At 49.8% G+C, this 19,773-nt stretch overlaps 2 protein-coding genes across 2 annotated transcripts in view; both read right to left on the bottom strand.

Moving 5' to 3' along the window:
• LOC139240805 (calcitonin gene-related peptide type 1 receptor-like) overlaps positions 1 to 12,607 on the bottom strand; it is a 457,522-nt gene extending 444,915 nt beyond the window's left edge. The window contains exon 1 of the mRNA XM_070869283.1: positions 12,246 to 12,607. Coding sequence (XP_070725384.1) covers positions 12,246 to 12,607 — 362 coding nt within the window. The remainder of the gene's footprint in view (positions 1 to 12,245) is intronic.
• Positions 12,608 to 12,701: 94 nt separating this feature from the next.
• LOC139240804 (uncharacterized) lies at positions 12,702 to 19,324 on the bottom strand. Its single transcript, XM_070869281.1, has 2 exons — positions 18,044 to 19,324; positions 12,702 to 16,832 (listed from the first exon to the last, which is right to left on the bottom strand). The coding sequence occupies exons 1-2, from the start codon at positions 19,322 to 19,324 to the stop codon at positions 12,702 to 12,704; spliced, it is 5,412 nt and encodes a 1,803-aa protein (XP_070725382.1).
• Between the last annotated feature and the right edge of the window lie 449 nt (positions 19,325 to 19,773).

Genomic DNA, 19,773 nt, shown 5'->3' with positions numbered 1-19,773 from the left:
CTAGAACAGTACTTTAAATGAAATTGCAGTCGAATGAGGCGACATGGGCTCGAAGCAGTAAAAGACAAAGTTAGGCCTGATATCAGGAAATTCTTCCTCACACAAGTATGAACACACGGACCTGACTCCTGGATAGAGTCTTGGAGGCAAAAACCCCAGAATCATTCCAGAACTAATGGAGACTTTACTATCTTTTGAGATAGGTGAATTAAGGTGGGCCAAATGGATTCTCTCATTCATAATTCTCTTGCCATCTTGTAAATACATATATTTCATTGTTTATTTTACAAATGGGAGAAGTGAGAATATACGTGCAATAAGGGGAGGATATGGAGCAATTGTTAGAGATAACCAGAAAAGGAATTCCTAAGAACATAAAAACATAAGAAATAGGAGCAGGAGAAGGCCATATAGCCCCTCGAGCCTGCTCCGCCATTTAATACAATCATGGCTGATCCGATCATGGACTCAGGTCCACTTCCCTGCCTGCTCCCCATTAACACATTATTGTTTAAGAAACTGTCTATTTCTGTCTTAAATTTATTCAATGTCCCAGCTTCCACAGCTCTCTGAGGCAGAGAATTCCACAGATTTACAACCCTCAGAGGGAAGAAATTTCTCCTTCTCTCAGTTTTAAATGGGTGGCCCCTTATTCTAAGATCACGCCCTCTAGTTCTAGTCTCCCTCATCAGTGGAAACATCCTCTCTGCATCCACCTTGTCAAGCCCCCTCATAATCTTATACATTTCGATAAGATCACCTCTCATTCTTCTGAATTCCAGTGAGTAGAGGCCCAACCTACTCAACCTTTCCTCATAAGTCAACCCCCTCATCTGCGGAATCAACCTAGTGAACCTTCTCTGAACTGCCTCCAAAGCAAGTATATCCTTTCGTAAATATGGAAGCCAAAACTGCATGCAGTATTCTAGATGTGGCCTCACCAATACTTCGTGGAGCGACTTGACCAATACTTTGTGGCCAGCGAGCTGGAAGGGGACGAGAACGCTGCCAAACGAAGGGCGATTCTCCTCACCGTCTGTGGAGCAACAACCTATGGCCTCATGAAGAATCTTTTAGCTCCGGTGAAACCAACAACGAAATCCTATGAAGAACTGTGTAAGCTGGTCCGGGAGCACCTAAATCCGAAGGAAAGCGTTTTGATGGCAAGGTATCGGTTTTATACCTGTCAACGGTCTGAAGGCCAGGAAGTGGCAAGCTATATTGCCGAACTAAGGCGCCTTGCAGGACATTGCGAATTTGATGGATTACTTGAACAGATGCTAAGAGACTTTTTTGTGCTTGTCATTGGCCATGAGGTTATCCTTCGCAAACTATTGACTGTTGAAACACCGAATCTGAGCAAAGCCATAACAATAGCTCAGGCATTTACGTCCACCAGCGATAACACCAAACAAATTTCACAGCACAAAGAGGTTTCAGCTAGTACTGTACACAAAGTAATGTCGTTTTCAAGCAGGAATGCATATGGTAGAACGTACACGCCAGCAGCTGCATGACCTCAGATGACTGAGTCCGCCATCAATCATTAATGCGAGGCAGTTAACACCTTGTTGGCGTTGTGGAGATGATCATCGAGCCCATCAATGCCGCTTCAAACACTATGCGTGCAAAGGCTGTGGAACAATGGGACACCTGCAGCGAATGTGCAGACGAGTTGCAAACCCTGCAAACCACCACGTTGCAAAGGAAGATCGATCCATGGTGGATCAGGCTGAACTGGAGACTCGAACGAGGAGGCAGAAGTGTACGGGGTACACACCACGAAATGTACACTGATCACGTTAAAAGTTGAACTGAACGGAATTCCAGTATCCATGAAATTGGACATGGCTGCGAGTCAGTCTATAATGAACAAAAAGGCCTTCGACAGGCTGTGGTGCAACAAGGCACACAGGCCCAAGCGTAGCCCCATTCACAACAAGCTCGGAACTTACACCAAAGAGCTGATCTCTGTTATTGGCAGCGCAGAAGTAAAAGTCTCCTATGACGGAGCAGTACACGAACTCCCGCTGTGGATAGTACCAGGAGATGGCCCCACACTATTCGGCAGAAGCTGGCTGAGAAAAATCCACTGGAACTGGGACGACATCCGAGCGCTTTCGTCCGTCGACGACGCCTCATGTGCCCAGGTTCTGAGCAGATTCCCGTCGTTGTTTGAGCCAGGCATTGGAAGTTTCTCGGGGGCGAAGGTGTAGATCCACTTGGTCCCCAGTACACGGCCCATCCACCACAAGGCATGGGTGGTGCCATATATGATGCGAGAGAAGGTGGAAATTGAGCTGGACAGGCTGCAGCGAGACGGCATTATCGTGTAGTTCAATGTGTGGGCCAGTCCGATTGTTCCAGTTCTCAAAGGCGACGGCACGGTCAGAATTTGTGGGAACTATAAAGTAACGATTAACCGTTTTCCACTACAGGACCAGTACCCGCTACCCAAGGCAGACGATATTTGCGACCCTGGCTGGAGGAAAGACGTTCACTAAGTTGGACCTGACCTCGGCCTACATGGCGCAGGAGCTGGAGGAATCTTCGAAAGGCCTCACCTGCATCAAAACGCACAAAGGCCTGTTCATCTACAACAGATGCCCGTTCGGGATTTGTTCGGCCGCAGCAATTTTCCAACGAACATGGAGAGTTGCTAAAGTTGGTTCCTCGCACCGTGGTTTTCCAGGACAACATACTGGTCACAGGTCGGGGCTCCATTAAACACTTGCAGAACCTGGAAGAGGTTCTAAGGCGGCTAGATCGCATGGGACTCAGGTTGAAACGCTCGAAGTGTGTTTTCCTGGCGCCAGAGGTCAAGTTCTTAGGAAGAAGAATCGCGGCAGACAGCATCAGACCCACCAACTTCAAGACGGAGGCCGTCAAGAACGCGCCGAGACCACAGAACATGACGGAGCTGCGGTCATTCCTGGGACTCCTTAACTATTTCGGTAATTTCCTACTCGGGTTAAGCACCTTGCTAGAATCCCTACATGTACTACTGCGCAAGGGAGATGACTGGGTATGGGGGAAATCACAAGAGGCTGCTTTTGAGAAAGCCAGAAATCTGTTTTCTTCCAACAAACTGCTTGTTCTGTATAACCCATGTAAACGATTAGTGCTGGCTTGCGATGCGTCGTCATACGAGGTCGGGTGTGTGTTACAACAGGCTAACGAATCGGGAACATTGCAACTGGTCGCCTATGCATCCAGGAGTTTGTCCAAGGCTGAACGGGCCTACAGCATGATTGAAAAAGAAGCTCTGGCATGCGTTTACAGGGTGAAAAAAATGCACCAGTAACTGTTTGGTCTCAAGTTTGAACTAGAAACTGACCATAAACCGCTCATATCACTATTCTCAGAGAGCAAAGGGATTAATACCAATGCCTCTGCTCGCATCCAAAGATGGGCGCTCACGCTGTCTGCATACAACTATGTAATCCACCACAGACCAGGCACAGAGAACTGAGCAGATGCTCTCAGTCGGCTACCATTGCCCACCACCGAGGTATAAATGGCACAGCCTGCAGACTTGCTCGGCGATGGATGCATTCAAAAACGAAAAATCACACGTTACGGCCCACCAGATCAGGACCTGGACCAGCCAGGATCCTTTACTGTCCCTGGTAAAAAACTGTGTCCTCCATGGGAGCTGGTCCAGCATCCCAGTGGAGATGCATGAAGAGATCAAGCCATTCCAGCGGCACAAAGACGAAATGTCCACACAGGCTGACCGTATTTTGTGCCTACACAGTACCCACCCAGGCACAGTAATGATGAAAGCCATAGCCAGATCCCATGTGTGGTGGCCCAGCATTGACTCAGACATAGAGTCATGTGTGCGCCAATGCAACTCTTGCTCTCAACTGAGCAATGCACCCAGGGAGGCACCGCTAAGTTTGTGGTCATGGCCCTCCAAACCGTGGTCTAGGATCCACGTTGACTTTGCGGGCCCATTCCTAGGCAAAATGTTCTTGGTTGTTGTGGATGCTTATTCAAAATGGATTGAATGTGTAATAATGTCTATAAGCACGTCCACTGCCACCATCGAAAGCCTACGAGCCATGTTTGCCACGCACGGCCTGCCTGATGTCCTAGTCAGCGACAATGGGCCATGTTTCACCAGTGCTGAATTCAAGGAATTCATGACCCGCAATGGGATCAAGCACGTCACATCTGCCCCGTTCAAGCCCGCATCTAACGGCCAGGCAGAATGGGCAGTCCAAACCATCAAACAAAGCTTGAAACGTGTGTCGGAAGGCTCCCTGCAGACCCGCCTGTCCCGAGTCCTGCTTAGCTACTGCACCACACCCCACTCGCTCACCGGGGCTCCCCCAGCCAAGCTGCTCATGAAAAGGGCGCTCAAAACAAGGCTCTCTCTAGTCCACCCTGATCTCCATGATCACGTCGAGGGCAGGCGGCATCAACAAAGCATGTACCATGATCGCGCAAATTTGTCACGCGATATTGAAGTCAATGACCCTGTATTTGTACTCAACTATGGACATGGTCCCAAATGGCAAGATCACAGCCAAAGAGGGGAGTAGGGTGTTTCAGGTCAAATTGTCCAATGGACTAATGATCAGAAAGCATTTGGACCAAACCAAATTGCGATTCACAAACAGCCACAAGCAACCCAAAGAGGACACCACCAACTTCGACCCTCCAACACACACACAAGTGGCAACCAACATCATGGTTGACCACGAAGCTGAACTCACCATCCCCAGCCGCCCAGCAAGGCCAGCTGCCCAGCAGCCCAGTGAAGAACCAACCAACTCACCCACACCTGCATTTGTACTGAGACGATCGACAAGGGAGCGAAAAGCCCCAGATCGTCTCACCCTGTAAATAAGTGTCCTATTGACTTCGCGAGTGAGTGATGTTATGTATGTAACCCTTGGCAACCTGTATCACACCACCACCAGAGGGCTTACCTGTTGGAGTCCCAAGGGATCCCCGCATCCCTTGAGAGCATTGTACATAAGCAGGCCTCCCATGCTGTACCAGCACTCTGGAGTTTAATTAAAGGAGCTAAGGTCACACTTACTCATTGCATACAGTACTCAGTTGTATCACTTTATTATAAGCACAACACTATCCTTTTGTGTTTCATGCACAAGTACCCCCAGGTCGCGCTGTACTGCAGCACTTTGAAATCTTTCTCCATTTAAATAATAACTTGCTGTTTGATTTTTTTCTGCCAAAGTGCATGACCTCGCACTTTCCAACATTATACTCCACCTGCCAAATTTGTGCCCACTCACTTAGCCTGTCTATCTCCTTTTGCAGATTTTTTGCAGAGAAGTCCTGCTACAACTGTACAGGATATTGGTAAGGCCACACCTGGAGTACTCTGTACAGTTTTGGTCTCTGTATTTAAGGAAGGATATACTTGCATTGGAGGCTGTTCAGAGAAGGTTCACGAGTTTGATTCCGGCGATGAGGGGGTTGACTTATGAAGATAGGTTGGGCCTATACACATTGGAGTTCAGAAGAATGAGAGCTGATCTTATCGAAACATATAAGATAATGAGAGGGCTTGACAAGGTGGATGAAGAGAGGATATTTCCACTCATAGGGGAAACTAAAACTAGGGGACATAGTCTTAGAATAAGATGCCGCCCATTTAAAGCTGAGATGAGGAGGAATTTCGTCTCTCAGAGGGTTGTAAATCTGTGGAATTCTCTGCCCCAGAGAGCTGTGGAGGCTGGGATATTGAATATATTTAAGGCAGAGATAGACAGATTTTTGAACGATAAGGGAGTCGAGGGTTATAGGGAGCGGGCAGAGAAGTGGAATTGAGTCCATGATCAGATCAGCCATGATCTTATTAAATGGCGGAGCAGGCTCGAGGGGTCAAATGGCCTACTCCTGCTCCTATTTCTTATGTTCTTATGTACACTGTCCCATCAAATACTCCAAGGCAAGTACAGCACGGGTTAGATACAGAGTAAAGCTCCCTCTACACTGTCCCATCACACACTCCCAGGGCAGGTACAGCATGGGTTAGATACAGAGTAAAGCTCCCTCTGCACTGTCCCATCAAAAACTCCCAGGGCAGGTACAGCACGGGTTAGATACAGAGTAAAGCTCCCTCTACACTGTCCCATCAAACACTCCCAGGGCAGGTACAGCACGGGTTAGGGACAGAGTAAAGCTCCCTCTACACTGTCCCATCAAACACTCCCAGGGCAGGTGTCATGTATGTACTTTTGGGATCACTAGCCACTAGATGGCGTCATGTGTGTGCAGCCCAAGTATAAAAGGCCAGCCATTTTGTATATTAGTCATTTTGGGCCTTAATAAAGCAGAACCAAGGGTCATCATGAAATGATCAGCCATGATCTTATTGAATGGCGGTGCAGGCCCCAAGGGCTGAATGGCCTTCTCCTGCACCTATTTTCTATGTTTCTATGTTTCTATACCTCTTCGAGTTAAACAGTACTCAGTCTAACAGTTATTGCATACACAACATTTGGCGACGAGACAACAAGAACATTTGCATGCAAAAATGAGCACAATTGGATTGTTGGAGCGATTTGTGGAAGGAGAAGATTGGGCAGACTTTGTGAGCCGTTTGAGCCAGTTCTTTGTGGCCAACAAAATGGAGGAGGTCGGCGACACAGATCGGTGCTGGGCGGTGTTCCTCACGGTTTGCGGTCCGAAAATTTATGGTCTGATAAAAAATCTACTCCTGCCTGTGAGTCCAACAGAGAAAACATATGAAGAATTGTGTGCACTGGTACAGGACCACCTTAAGCCAGACGAAGGCATCATCATCTCGAGATACAGATTTTACACGCCCGTTCGCTCAGAGGGCCAGAATGCGGCAGAATTCTTTGCCGACCTGAGGCATCTAGCAGGACCGTGTAAGTTCTGGGCTGTGTTGGCAGACATGCTGCGGGACTTCTTTGTTATCGGCATCAACCACGAGGTGATCCTGCGTAAACTACTGACGGTGGAGACGTTGGACTTGAACAGGGCCATCACGATCGTTCAGTCATGCATGACGACGGATAGAAGTCTAAAGCAGATATCAGTGAAAAATCAAAACTCGGCAAGTACTGTAAATATGATTGATTCGGCGTTCGGCAGAGTGGCACATGGCAGGGCCTACCCGACTGCGTACGCGAAACCTGTGGCTGCCCAAAGTCCGCCTGTAGGAATGCATCCGATTTCTCCGTGTTGGCGTTGTGACGATTTAAGCAATGTAGTTGCACAGGCTGTCTGAGAGTGGTGCATCTCCAGCGCGAGTGTCCGCAGATGAGCGTGCTGCAACACACCACGTGGAGGATGGTGGTCAGACTAGTGCAGATCCGGATACGCAATCTGAGATACCAGAGGAGGAAGTGTATGGACTGTACTCGTTCCTAACTAAGAGCAAACCGATAATGATCAACGTGAAATTTAATGGGGTGCTGGTATCGATGGATCCACATAGACTTTGCAGGTCCCTTCCTGGGGAAGATGTTTTCAGTTGTGGTGGATGCATATTCGAAGTGGATAGAGTGTATAATCATGTCATCCAGCACATCCACAGCTACCATTGAGAATCTCAGTGTCATGTTTGCGACACATGGTCTGCCTGACATCGTTGTTAGCGACAACGGATCGTGCTTCACCAGTCAGGAGTTTCAAGAGTTCACGAAACTCAATGGTATCAAACATGTAAGGTCAGCACCGTTCAAATCTGCATCCAATGGGCAAGCAGAACGTGCTGTCCAAATCATAAAGCAGAGTATGAAGCGAGTAACCCAAGGGTCACTGCAGACCCGCCTGTCATGCATACTGCTTAGTTACAGGACAAGACCACACACGCTTACCGGGGTCTCGCCTGCTGAACTAATGATGGAGCGGTCTTAAGACCAAGCTATCTCTTGTACACCCTGACTTGAATAATCATGTTGAATATAGAAGACAATGTCAGCAAGGGTATCACGATCGCGCAGCTGTGTCATGCGATATTTCTGTAAATGATTCTGTATATGTTCTGAATTATTGTCAGGGTCCCAAGTGGATCGCTGGTACTGTCATGGCCAAGGAGGGTAACAGAGTATTTATTGTCAAGCTCAAAAATGGGCAAACATTCAGGAAACATATGGATCAGACAAAGCTGCGGCACACAGACGAACTGGAACAGTCGGAGGAAGAGACAATCGATGACCAACCAACCTACCCCCAGTTAGCAGAGGACTCAGTGGTCATCAGTGAATCTGGACTTTCAATCTCTGACATGGCCATTGCCACTCCCACCAGGTCAGCCACCCAACCACCAGTCACAACAGACTCTGAACACTCACCCAAGGCTGGAGTTGAACTGAGACGGGCAACCCGGAAATGTAAAACACCGTCTCAATTTGTAAAAGACTGTGTTAATATCTCAGAGGGGGGTATTGTCATGTATGTACTTTTGGGATCACTGGCCACGAGGTGGTATCACTGTTGGAGGCCATTGGGCTGCACGCATGTGTGTGCAGGCCAAGTATAAAAGGCCAGCCATTTTGCATATTAGTCACTTTGGGCCTTAATAAAGCAGAGCCAAGGTCATACCTCTTGGAGTTAAACAGTACTCAGTCTAACAGTTATTGCATACACAACAGCAGGTATAGCCCAGTTAGATACAGAGTAAAGTTCCCTCTACAATGTCCCATCAAACACTCCTAGGGCAGGTACAGCACGGGTTAGATACAGAGTAAATCTCCCTCTACACTGTCCCATCAAACACTCCCAGGGCAGGTACAGGGGGTTAGATACAGAGTAAAGCTTCCTCTACACTGTCCCATCAAACACTCCCAGGGCAGGTACACGATGGGGTTAGATACAGAGTAAAGCTCTCTCTACACTGTCCCATTAAACACTCCCAGGGCAGGTACAGCACGGGGTTAGATACAGAGTAAAGCTTCCTCTACACTGTCCCATCAAACACTCCCAGGGCAGGTACACGATGGGGTTAGATACAGAGTAAAGCTCTCTCTACACTGTCCCATCAAACACTCCCAGGGCAGGTACACAATGGGGTTAGATACAGAGTAAAGCTCCCTCTACACTGTCCCATCAAACACTCTCAGGGCAGGTACAGCACGGGTCAGATACACAGTAAAGTATGGCACCGACTCCTGCTCTGCACTGTGCTATGGTACTCCCTATCGCAAGGCTGGCGTCTTTCCATCACTAAGCTGTAACGATGACTTATTTGCTATCTTTGTTCTTAACGAAGTTACATTGCACTGATATATTGCCCTGTTGATTTTTTAATCCCCCACCTTGCCCTCAGCACTGAAGGTACTACTTCAATGCTTCGGGAGGGAAACAGCTCATGATCATACAGCTCTTGCGTTAGTTTGTGAGGGGGGCACGAGTGTCATGTATCGTATTACGGCCTAGGTACCACTCACACATCTCCCATTGTAATCAGGACAACATATCTGACAGAGCAGATGGGAAAATCTTCAAGGATCAGGAAATTGTGCACTACAAAACGTCAGCATATCCAACATGGTATAGGTTAAAACCTTTACCCCGCCAACATTTCCGCACACTTTTCGAAGTCTTTCAAGAAATACAATGTTGAACCCTCCTAGGACTAAGTGTCCTTACTTCAAAAAAGTTTTTCTAAAATTAGATGTGATTCTCAACACAAAACAGGAAGAGGACTCACAGTTTGCGATCTCTCTATCAGGACTGTCACTCATTGGAATTTTATGAAAAGCTGCTGCTGACTGGGAACAGCTGGAAGTAATTTCCTGCAAGGCTTTGACATTTGCCTGTGAGAATTTTTCATCTCCAGCAGCCAGTGGAGGCAGCTTTGTCCTGGAAAAATGTACCAAACAACCAAAACTAGCATTAGGAGTGTTTCAGGAGCAAGAGCGGCTGATTTTGACCCTGTTTTTTGGGTGGGAATGGGGCAGTAGTGTGGTGTAAATCATGGCGCAGTGCTGACCACCCCACTCCCGCTGCTACTCCCACTCCTGCCACTTTGCTGGGGTCCTTGAGATGGGCAGCCCAGGTAGCTGCCGGAAGTCTCGTTACGGTATGCAAGTTAGGGTCCCATGAAGTAACTAGGACCCCGATTCCATTTTCGGACGAGTTAACAAGAGAAATGGACAATGCTGGTCCTGCCCACTAGTACTGGGTGGTACAAGCTGGAAAAACGACTTCCAGTGCTTTTAAAGGGGAACGAACCTGAAAATACCCTGTCACTCTGCGCACCGCCCATTCAATATCCACTGGAAACAAAAATCGGCCCCAGTATCTCTTTCAAGTTCGAGGACAGCACAGTCAAGGGCTGGACATGGAGGCTACTCTGTACGCTGCTGTCTTACTCTCTATCTCTTCCTCTTCCAGTCAATGTATAAGCTCTAATACACCACTATCAATTATCATCATCATTATAGGCAGTCCCTCGAATCGAGGATGACTTGTTTCCACGTCAAAAAGTTCACAGGTGTTTCAATGAAGGACCTAAAATTCCAGGTCCGAGGGTGGAAGATGCCTGTGCGTGGATTGTTTTAACGTGTGGTGGCCGTTGCACCCCAGCCATCACACGGGTTAGACAGAGCTAGGTCTTGGTCCAGTGGCAAGGGTTAACCAAGACAACTGGAGACCAGCTCTGCTGCACGGACCTAGTGCGCACACATATCGCAGTGTGGGCTGGCCCGTGCTGCCCCTGGGCCCCTGGCCCCGAACTCACGTCTCCCCTGGGCCCCGGTCACGTCCCTCTACAGTCTCTCACCGCTCCTTCGCCCCGACCTCGCCGCTCCTGCTGTATCTGCCCACGCTCCAATCACCGACCTGGACCTTGATGACGTCATTCTTCACTGCCGTTGCTCTCCTGCTCCAGCACGTGCTGCTCCCTGAAAATACCCTGTCACTCTGCGCACCGCTCGTTCAATGTCCACTGGAATCAAAAATCGGCCCCAGTACCTCTCTCAAGTTCGAGGACAGCAGTCTGTGCGGCCCCTGGCCTGTGAGCACCATCGGAGCAGGCCGAGGAGCGGAAGGAGCAGTGTGGTGGCATACCACCAGCAATTAACTGCACAACTGAGTAACATTCATTCAACTGACTCCTTCATTTCTCTTCCAGATCTGCTTCACCGCATGGCCTCGACATTCTTACTTTAAATCACACAGCAATTTTTCATTTACTCTACTTTATGCCTGGTTTTTAATGGTACAATTGTACTGTTGTTTTTTTCTGTGTTGTCATGATGTGATTTTTGCATTGCATCCATGTAAAAGCTGCAGTACAGTGAGACTGTGAAGGTACCTCACTGGGGAGGAGGTCATGTAACCAACTTGTGGAAAGTGAATTTGCTGAGACACTGATGTAAGTTGATTGATGATGGGCTGAAGGTCTTCCTCTGACAACTGTGCGGGTCCTAAGTGAAGTAAACTGAAATTGGTCTCAACACAATTCCTAGTGTGCCTGACAGTCAATAGTATCTACCACCTGATATTGATGGTGTAAAAGCATGGGAAAGTATCTCGTTCCCAGCATTGACAGCCCTCACGTAACACACATCCAGTTCATTAAAATAACCAGCTGTTTGTGGCAAAATGCAGCTCGAGAGGAAACATCATGTTCAGTCCCTTGAGGAAGTGTCTCCACTTTTCCATAAAATTCCTCCAAACACACAGTTCTCAGCACAAACAGGAATATGGCTCAGAGTCGGACAATGAGTCCAGTGGAGCATTCTGACCTTGATCAGAGCTACCGAATTTATAAAAATAACTTGTATTCAATTCTAATTTAAGAACCCATTTCGAATCCATGGGCTGCTGCCACACCAAGCCGAATGGAGGCAACCCATTCTCATTCGGCCTGCAATCTGACCCTGTGCATGATCGGTTCAGCACTGTGCCTTCCTCCGAACTCCCCCTGGAGAAGAGCAGAGATTGTACCAATCATCCCACCATTCAATATCATAAATACATTTCATTTTCAAAAGAAAAGCTGAAGTACAGCTAGGCTTTGATGTTGCCGCGGCACAAATCAGCAGGCCAGCGAGTTGGTGACCTGAGCTGCAGCAGCAGTTGAGGGGGCTACAATTAGCCTCAGCATCCATTGCAGCACAGGGAAAAACTCAGCTTCGATCCCCGCTCCTTTTCACACCTCACTGACTACTGCTGGGAAGGGCATGTGTAAGCACCAGTGTACAAGTGAGCACCAGTGTACGTGTGAGCGACAGTGTACGTGTGCGCACGTGTGAGCACCAGTGTATGTGTGAGCACCAGTGTACGTGTGAGCACCAGTGTACATGTGAGCGACAGTGCACGTTTGAGCACCAGTGTACGTGTGAGCGCCAGTGTACGTGTGAGCGCCAGTGTACGTGTGTGCACCAGTGTACATGTGAGCACCTGTGTACGTGCGAGCGCCAGTGTACGTGTGAGCACCAGTGTACATGTGAGCGCCAGTATACGTGCGAACACCAGTATACGTGTGAGCAGCGGTGTACATGTGAGCACCGGTGTACGTGTGAGCGCCAGTGTACGTGTGAGCACCAGTGTACATGTGAGCGCCAGTGTACGTGTGAGCACCAGTGTACATGTGAGCAGTGGTGTACGTGTGAGTGCCAGTGTACTTGTGAGCACCTGTGTGCATGTGAGCAGTGGTGTATGTGTGAGCAACAGTGTACGTGTGAGCACCAGTGTACGAGTGAGCAGTGGTATACTTGTGAGCAGCAGTGTACGTGTGATCACCAGTGTATGTGTGGAGCACCAGTGTACATGTGAGCGACAGTGCACGTTTGAGCACCAGTGTACGTGTGAGCGCCAGTGTACGTGTGAGCGCCAGTGTACGTGTGTGCACCAGTGTACATGTGAGCACCTGTGTACGTGCGAGCGCCAGTGTACATGTGATCACCAGTGTACATGTGAGCACCAGTATACACATGAGCACCAGTGTATGTGTGAGCAGTGGTGTACACGTGAGCAGTGGTGTATGTGTGAACACCAGTGTACATGTGAGCACCAGTGTACGTGTGACCACCAGTGTACGTGTGAGCACCAGTGTACGTGTGAGAACCAGTGTACGTGTGAGCGCCGGTGTACGTGTGAGCAGTGGTGTGCGTGTGAGCACCAGTGTACATGCGATCACCAGTGTACATGTGAGCGCCAGTATACACGTGAGCACCAGTGCATGTGTGAGCAGTGGTGTACGTGTGAGCAGTGGTGTATGTGTGAGCACCAGTGTACGTGTAAGCACCAGTGTATGTGTAAGCACCAGTGTATGTGTGAGCAGCTGTGTACGTGTGAGTGCCAGTGTACGTATGAGCAGTGGTGTAGGTGTCAGCACCAGTGTACGTGTAAGCACCAGTGTACGTGTAAGCAGCTGTGTACGTGTAAGCAGCAGTGTACGTGTGATCACCAGTGCATGTGTGAGCACCAGTATACGTGTGAGCACCAGTGTACGTGTGAGCAGCGGTGTATGTGTGAGCACCAGTGTACGTGTGAGCACCAGTGTAAGTGTGAGCGCCAGTATACGTTTGAGCACCAGTGTACGTGTGAGCAGCGGTGTATGTGTGAGCACCAGTGTATGTGTGAGCACCAGTGAACGTGTGAGCGCCAGTGTGGGTGTGAGAACCAGTGTATGTGTGAGCGCCAGTGTACGTGTGAGCAGTGGTGTACATGTCAACACCAGTGTATGTGTGAGCAGCAGTGTACGTCTGAGCACCAGAGTATGTGTGAGCAGTGGTGTACATGTGAGCACCAGTGTACGTGTGATCACCAGTGTAATTGTGAGCACCAGTGCACGTGTGAGCAGTGGTGTACGTGTGAGCACCAGTGTATGTATGAGCAGTGGTGTTTGTGTGAGCACCAGTGTACGTGTGATCACCAGTGTAATTGTGAGCACCAGTGTATGTGTGAGCGACAGTGAACGTTTGAGCACCAGTGTACGTGTGATCACCAGTGTAATTGTGAGCACCAGTGTACGTGTGACCACCAGTGTACGTGTGAGCACCAGTGTACGTGTGAGCACCAGTGTACGTGTGAGCGCCGGTGTACGTGTGAGCAGTGGTGTGCGTGTGAGCACCAGTGTACATGCGATCACCAGTGTACATGTGAGCGCCAGTATACACGTGAGCACCAGTGCATGTGTGAGCAGTGGTGTACATGTGAGCAGTGGTGTATGGGTGAGCACCAGTGTACGTGTAAGCACCAGTGTATGTGTAAGCAGCTGTGTACGTGTGAGTGCCAGTGTACGTGTGAGCAGTGGTGTAGGTGTGAGCACCAGTGTACGTGTAAGCACCAGTGTACGTGTAAGCAGCTGTGTACGTGTGAGCAGCAGTGTACGTGTGATCACCAGTGTATGTGTGAGCACCAGTATACGTGTGAGCACCAGTGTACGTGTGAGCAGCGGTGTACATGTCAACACCAGTGTACGTGTGATCACCAGTGTACGTGTGAGCACCAGTGTACATGTGATCACCAGTGTACGTGTGAGCAGCAGTGTACGTCTGAGCACCAGAGTATGTGTGAGCAGTGGTGTACATGTGAGCACCAGTGTACGTGTGATCACCAGTGTAATTGTGAGCACCAGTGCACATGTGAGCAGTGGTGTATGTGTGAGCACCAGTGTATGTATGAGCAGTGGTGTATGTGTGAGCACCAGTGTACGTGTGATCACCAGTGTAATTGTGAGCACCAGTGTACGTGTGAGCACCAGTGTAGGTGTGAGCGACAGTGAACGTTTGAGCACCAGTGTACGTGTGAGCGCCAGTGTACGTGTGAGCGCCAGCGTACGTGTGTGCACCAGTGTACATGTGAGCACCTGTGTACATGTGAGCGCCAGTGTACGTGTGAGCACCAGTGTACATGTGAGCGCCAGTATACGTGTGAACACCAGTATACGTGTGAGCAGCGGTGTACGTGTGAGCGCCAGTGTATGTGTGAGCACCAGTGTACATGTGAGCGGCAGTATACGTGTGAACACCAGTATACGTGTGAGCAGCGGTGTACATGTGAGCACCGGTGTACGTGTGAGCGCCAGTGTACGTGTGAGCACCAGTGTACATGTGAGCGCCAGTGTACGTGTGAGCAGCTGTGTACATGTCAGCAGTGGTGTATGTGTGAGCAACAGTGTACGTGTGAGCACCAGTGTACGAGTGAGCAGTGGTATACGTGTGAGCACCAGTGTACGTGTGATCACCAGTGTATGTGTGATCACCAGTGTACATGTGATCCCCAGTGTACATGTGAGCACCAGTATACACATGAGCACCAGTGTATGTGTGAGCAGCGTTGTACATGTGAGCAGTGGTGTACGTGTGAGTGCCAGTGTACTTGTAAGCACCTGTGTACATGTCAGCAGTGGTGTATGTGTGAGCAACAGTGTACGTGTGAGCACCAGTGTACGAGTGAGCAGTGGTATACGTGTGAGCACCAGTGTACATGTGATCACCAGTGTATGTGTGATCACCAGTGTACATGTGATCCCCAGTGTACATGTGAGCACCAGTATACACATGAGCACCAGTGTATGTGTGAGCAGTGGTGTACGTGTGAGCAGTGGTGTATGTGTGAGCACCAGTGTACGTGTGACCACCAGTGTACGTGTGAGCACCAGTGTACGTGTAAGCAGCTGTGTACGTGTGAGCAGCAGTGTACGTGTGATCACCAGTGTATGTGTGAGCACCAGTATACGTGTGAGCACCAGTGTACGTGTGAGCACCAGTGTACGTGTGAGCACCAGTGTAAGTGTGAGCGCCAGTATACGTGTGAGCACCAGTGTACGTGTGAGCAGCGGTGTATGTGTGAGCACCAGTGTATGTGTGAGCACCAGTGAACATGTGAGCGCCAGTGTGGGTGTGAGAACCAGTGTACGTGTGAGCGCCAGTGTACGTGTGAGCAGCGGTGTACATGTCAACACCAGTGTACGTGTGAGCACCAATGTACGTGTGATCACCAGTGTACGTGTGAGCACCAGTGTACATATGATCACCAGTGTACGTGTGAGCAGTGGTGTGCGTGTGAGCACCAGTGTACATGCGATCACCAGTGTACATTTGAGCGTCAGTATACACGTGAGCACCAGTGCATGTGTGAGCAGTGGTGTACATGTGAGCAGTGGTGTATGTGTGAGCACCAGTGTACGTGTAAGCACCAGTGTATGTGTAAGCAGCTGTGTACGTGTGAGTGCCAGTGTACGTGTGAGCAGTGGTGTAGGTGTGAGCACCAGTGTACGTGTAAGCACCAGTGTACGTGTAAGCAGCTGTGTACGTGTGAGCAGCAGTGTACGTGTGATCACCAGTGTATGTGTGAGCACCAGTATACGTGTGAGCACCAGTGTAATTGTGAGCGCCAGTATACGTGTGAGCACCAGTGTACGTGTGAGTAGCGGTGTATGTGTGAGCACCAGTGTATGTGTTAGCACCAGTGAACGTGTGAGCGCCAGTGTGGGTGTGAGAACCAGTGTACGTGTGAGCGCCAGTGTACGTGTGAGCATCGGTGTACATGTCAACACCAGTGTACGTGTGAGCACCAATGTACGTGTGATCACCAGTGCATGTGTGAGCACCAGTGTACATGTGATCACCAGTGTACGTGTGAGCAGCAGTGTACGTCTGAGCACCAGAGTATGTGTGAGCAGTGGTGTACATGTGAGCACCAGTGTACGTGTGATCACCAGTGTAATTGTGAGCACCAGTGCACGTGTGAGCAGTGGTGTACGTGTGAGCACCAGTGTATGTATGAGCAGTGGTGTATGTGTGAGCACCAGTGTACGTGTGATCACCAGTGTAATTGTGAGCAGCAGTGCACATGTGAGCAGTGGTGTACATGTGAGCACCAGTGTACGTGTAAGCACCAATGTACGTGTGAGCACCAGTCTACGTGTGAGCACCAGTGTACGTGTGATCGCCAGTATACGTGTGAGCACCAGTGTATGTGTGAGCACCAGTGTATGTGTGAGCACCAGTGTACGTGTGAGCGCCAGTGTGGGTGTGAGCACTGGTGTACATGTGAGCGCCAGTGTACATGTGATCAGCAGTGTACGTGTGAGCAGCAGTGTACGTCTGAGCACCAGAGTATGTGTGAGCAGTGGTGTATGTGTGAGCACCAGTGTACGTGTGATCACCAGTGTAATTGTGAGCACCAGTGTACGTGTGAGCACCAGTATACGTGTGAGCGTCAGTGTACGTGTGAGCACCAGTATATGTGTGAACACCAGTATACGTGTGAGCAGCGGTGTACATGTGAGCACCGGTGTACGTGTGAGCGCCAGTGTACGTGTGAGCACCAGTGTACATGTGAGCGCCAGTGTACGTGTGAGCACCAGTGTACATGTGAGCAGTGGTGTATGTGTGAGCAACAGTGTACGTGTGAGCACCAGTGTACGAGTGAGCAGTGGTATACGTGTGAGCACCAGTGTATGTGTGATCACCAGTGTATGTGTGGAGCACCAGTGTACGTGTGATCACCAGTGTACATGTGATCACCAGTGTACATGTGATCACCAGTGTACATGTGAGCACCAGTATACACATGAGCACCAGTGTATGTGTGAGCAGTGGTGTACATGTGAGCAGTGGTGTATGTGTGAGCACCAGTGTACATGTGAGCACCAGTGTACGTGTGACCACCAGTGTACGTGTGAGCACCAGTGTACGTGTGAGCGCCGGTGTACGTGTGAGCAGTGGTGAGCGTGTGAGCACCAGTGTACATGCGATCACCAGTGTACATGTGAGCGCCAGTATACACGTGAGCACCAGTGCATGTGTGAGCAGTGGTGTACATGTGAGCAGTGGTGTACATGTGAGCACCAGTGTACGTGTGATCACCAGTGTAATTGTGAGCACCAGTGCACGTGTGAGCAGTGGTGTACGTGTGAGCACCAGTGTATGTATGAGCAGTGGTGTATGTGTGAGCACCAGTGTACGTGTGATCACCAGTGTAATTGTGAGCACCAGTGTATGTGTGAGCACCAGTGTAGGTGTGAGCGACAGTGAACGTTTGAGCACCAGTGTACGTGTGAGCGCCAGTGTACGTGTGAGCGCCAGTTTACGTGTGTGCACCAGTGTACATGTGAGCACCTGTGTACATGTGAGCTCCCAGTGTACGTGTGAGCACCAGTGTACATGTGAGCGCCAGTATACGTGTGAACACCAGTATACGTGTGAGCAGCGGCGTACATGTGAGCACCGGTGTACGTGTGAGCGCCAGTGTATGTGTGAGCACCAGTGTACATGTGAGCGCCAGTATACGTGTGAACACCAGTATACGTGTGAGCAGCGGTGTACATGTGAGCACCGGTGTACGTGTGAGCGCCAGTGTACGTATGAGCACCAGTGTACATGTGAGCGCCAGTGTACGTGTGAGCACCAGTGTACATGTGAGCAGTGGTGTACGTGTGAGCAGCGGTGTATGTGTGAGCACCAGTGTACGTGTGAGCACCAGTGTAAGTGTGAGCGCCAGTATACGTGTGAGCACCAGTGTACGTGTGAGCAGCGGTGTATATGTGAGCACCAGTGTATGTGTGAGCACCAGTGAACGTGTGAGCGCCAGTGTGGGTGTGAGAACCAGTGTACGTGTGAGCGCCAGTGTACGTGTGAGCAGCGGTGTACATGTCAACACCAGTGTACGTGTGATCACCAGTGTACGTGTGAGCACCAGTGTACATGTGATCACCAGTGTACATGTGAGCAGCAGTGTACGTCTGAGCACCAGAGTATGTGTGAGCAGTGGTGTACATGTGAGCACCAGTGTACGTGTGATCACCAGCGTAATTGTGAGCACCAGTGCACGTGTGAGCAGTGGTGTACGTGTGAGCACCAGTGTATGTATGAGCAGTGGTGTATGTGTGAGCACCAGTGTACGTGTGATCACCAGTGTAATTGTGAGCACCAGTGTACGTGTGAGCACCAGTGTAGGTGTGAGCGACAGTGAACGTTTGAGCACCAGTGTACGTGTGAGCGCCAGTGTACGTGTGAGCGCCAGTGTACGTGTGTGCACCAGTGTACATGTGAGCACCTGTGTACATGTGAGCGCCAGTGTACGTGTGAGCACCAGTGTACATGTGAGCGCCAGTATACGTGTGAACACCAGTATACGTGTGAGCAGCGGTGTACATGTGAGCACCGGTGTACGTGTGAGCGCCAGTGTATGTGTGAGCACCAGTGTACATGTGAGCGCCAGTATACGTGTGAACACCAGTATACGTGTGAGCAGCGGTGTACATGTGAGCACCGGTGTACGTGTGAGCGCCAGTGTACGTGTGAGCACCAGTGTACATGTGAGCACCAGTGTACGTGTGAGCACCAGTGTACATGTGAGCAGTGGTGTACGTGTGAGTGCCAGTGTACTTGTGAGCACCTGTGTACATGTCAGCAGTGGTGTACGTGTGAGCACCAGTGTACGAGTGAGCAGTGGTTTACGTGTGAGCACCAGTGTACGTGTGATCACCAATGTATGTGTGATCACCAGTGTACATTTGATCCCCAGTGTACATGTGAGCACCAGTATACACATGAGCACCAGTGTATGTGTGAGCAGTGGTGTACGTGTGAGCAGTGGTGTATGTGTGAGCACCAGTGTACATGTGAGCACCAGTGTACGTGTGACCACCAGTGTACATGTGAGCACCAGTGTACGTGTAAGCAGCTGTGTACGTGTGAGCAGCAGTGTCCGTGTGATCACCAGTGTATGTGTGAGCACCAGTGTACGTGTGAGCACCAGTGTACGTGTGAGCACCAGTGTAAGTGTGAGCGCCAGTATACGTGTGAGCACCAGTGTACGTGTGAGCACCAGTGTACGTGTGAGCAGCGGTGTATG

The sequence above is a fragment of the Pristiophorus japonicus genome, chromosome X (assembly GCF_044704955.1).
Source record: "Pristiophorus japonicus isolate sPriJap1 chromosome X, sPriJap1.hap1, whole genome shotgun sequence".
NCBI classification, from domain to species: Eukaryota; Metazoa; Chordata; class Chondrichthyes; family Pristiophoridae; genus Pristiophorus; species Pristiophorus japonicus.
Note: the sequence above shows the minus strand (reverse complement) of the source record. Positions and strands in the feature narration are given on the sequence as shown.

What these genes read in the sequence shown, in the direction of transcription:
- LOC139240804 (XM_070869281.1), bottom strand. Translation starts at nt 19,324, where the DNA reads ATGTACACAGGTGCTCACAAGTACACTGGCACTCACACGTACACCACT. An exon ending in CGTACACTGGGAGCTCACAT is followed by an intron (nt 16,833 to 18,043) that starts GTACACAGGTGC and finishes GCTCACACGTAG; the next exon opens with ACTGGTGCTCACACGTACAT.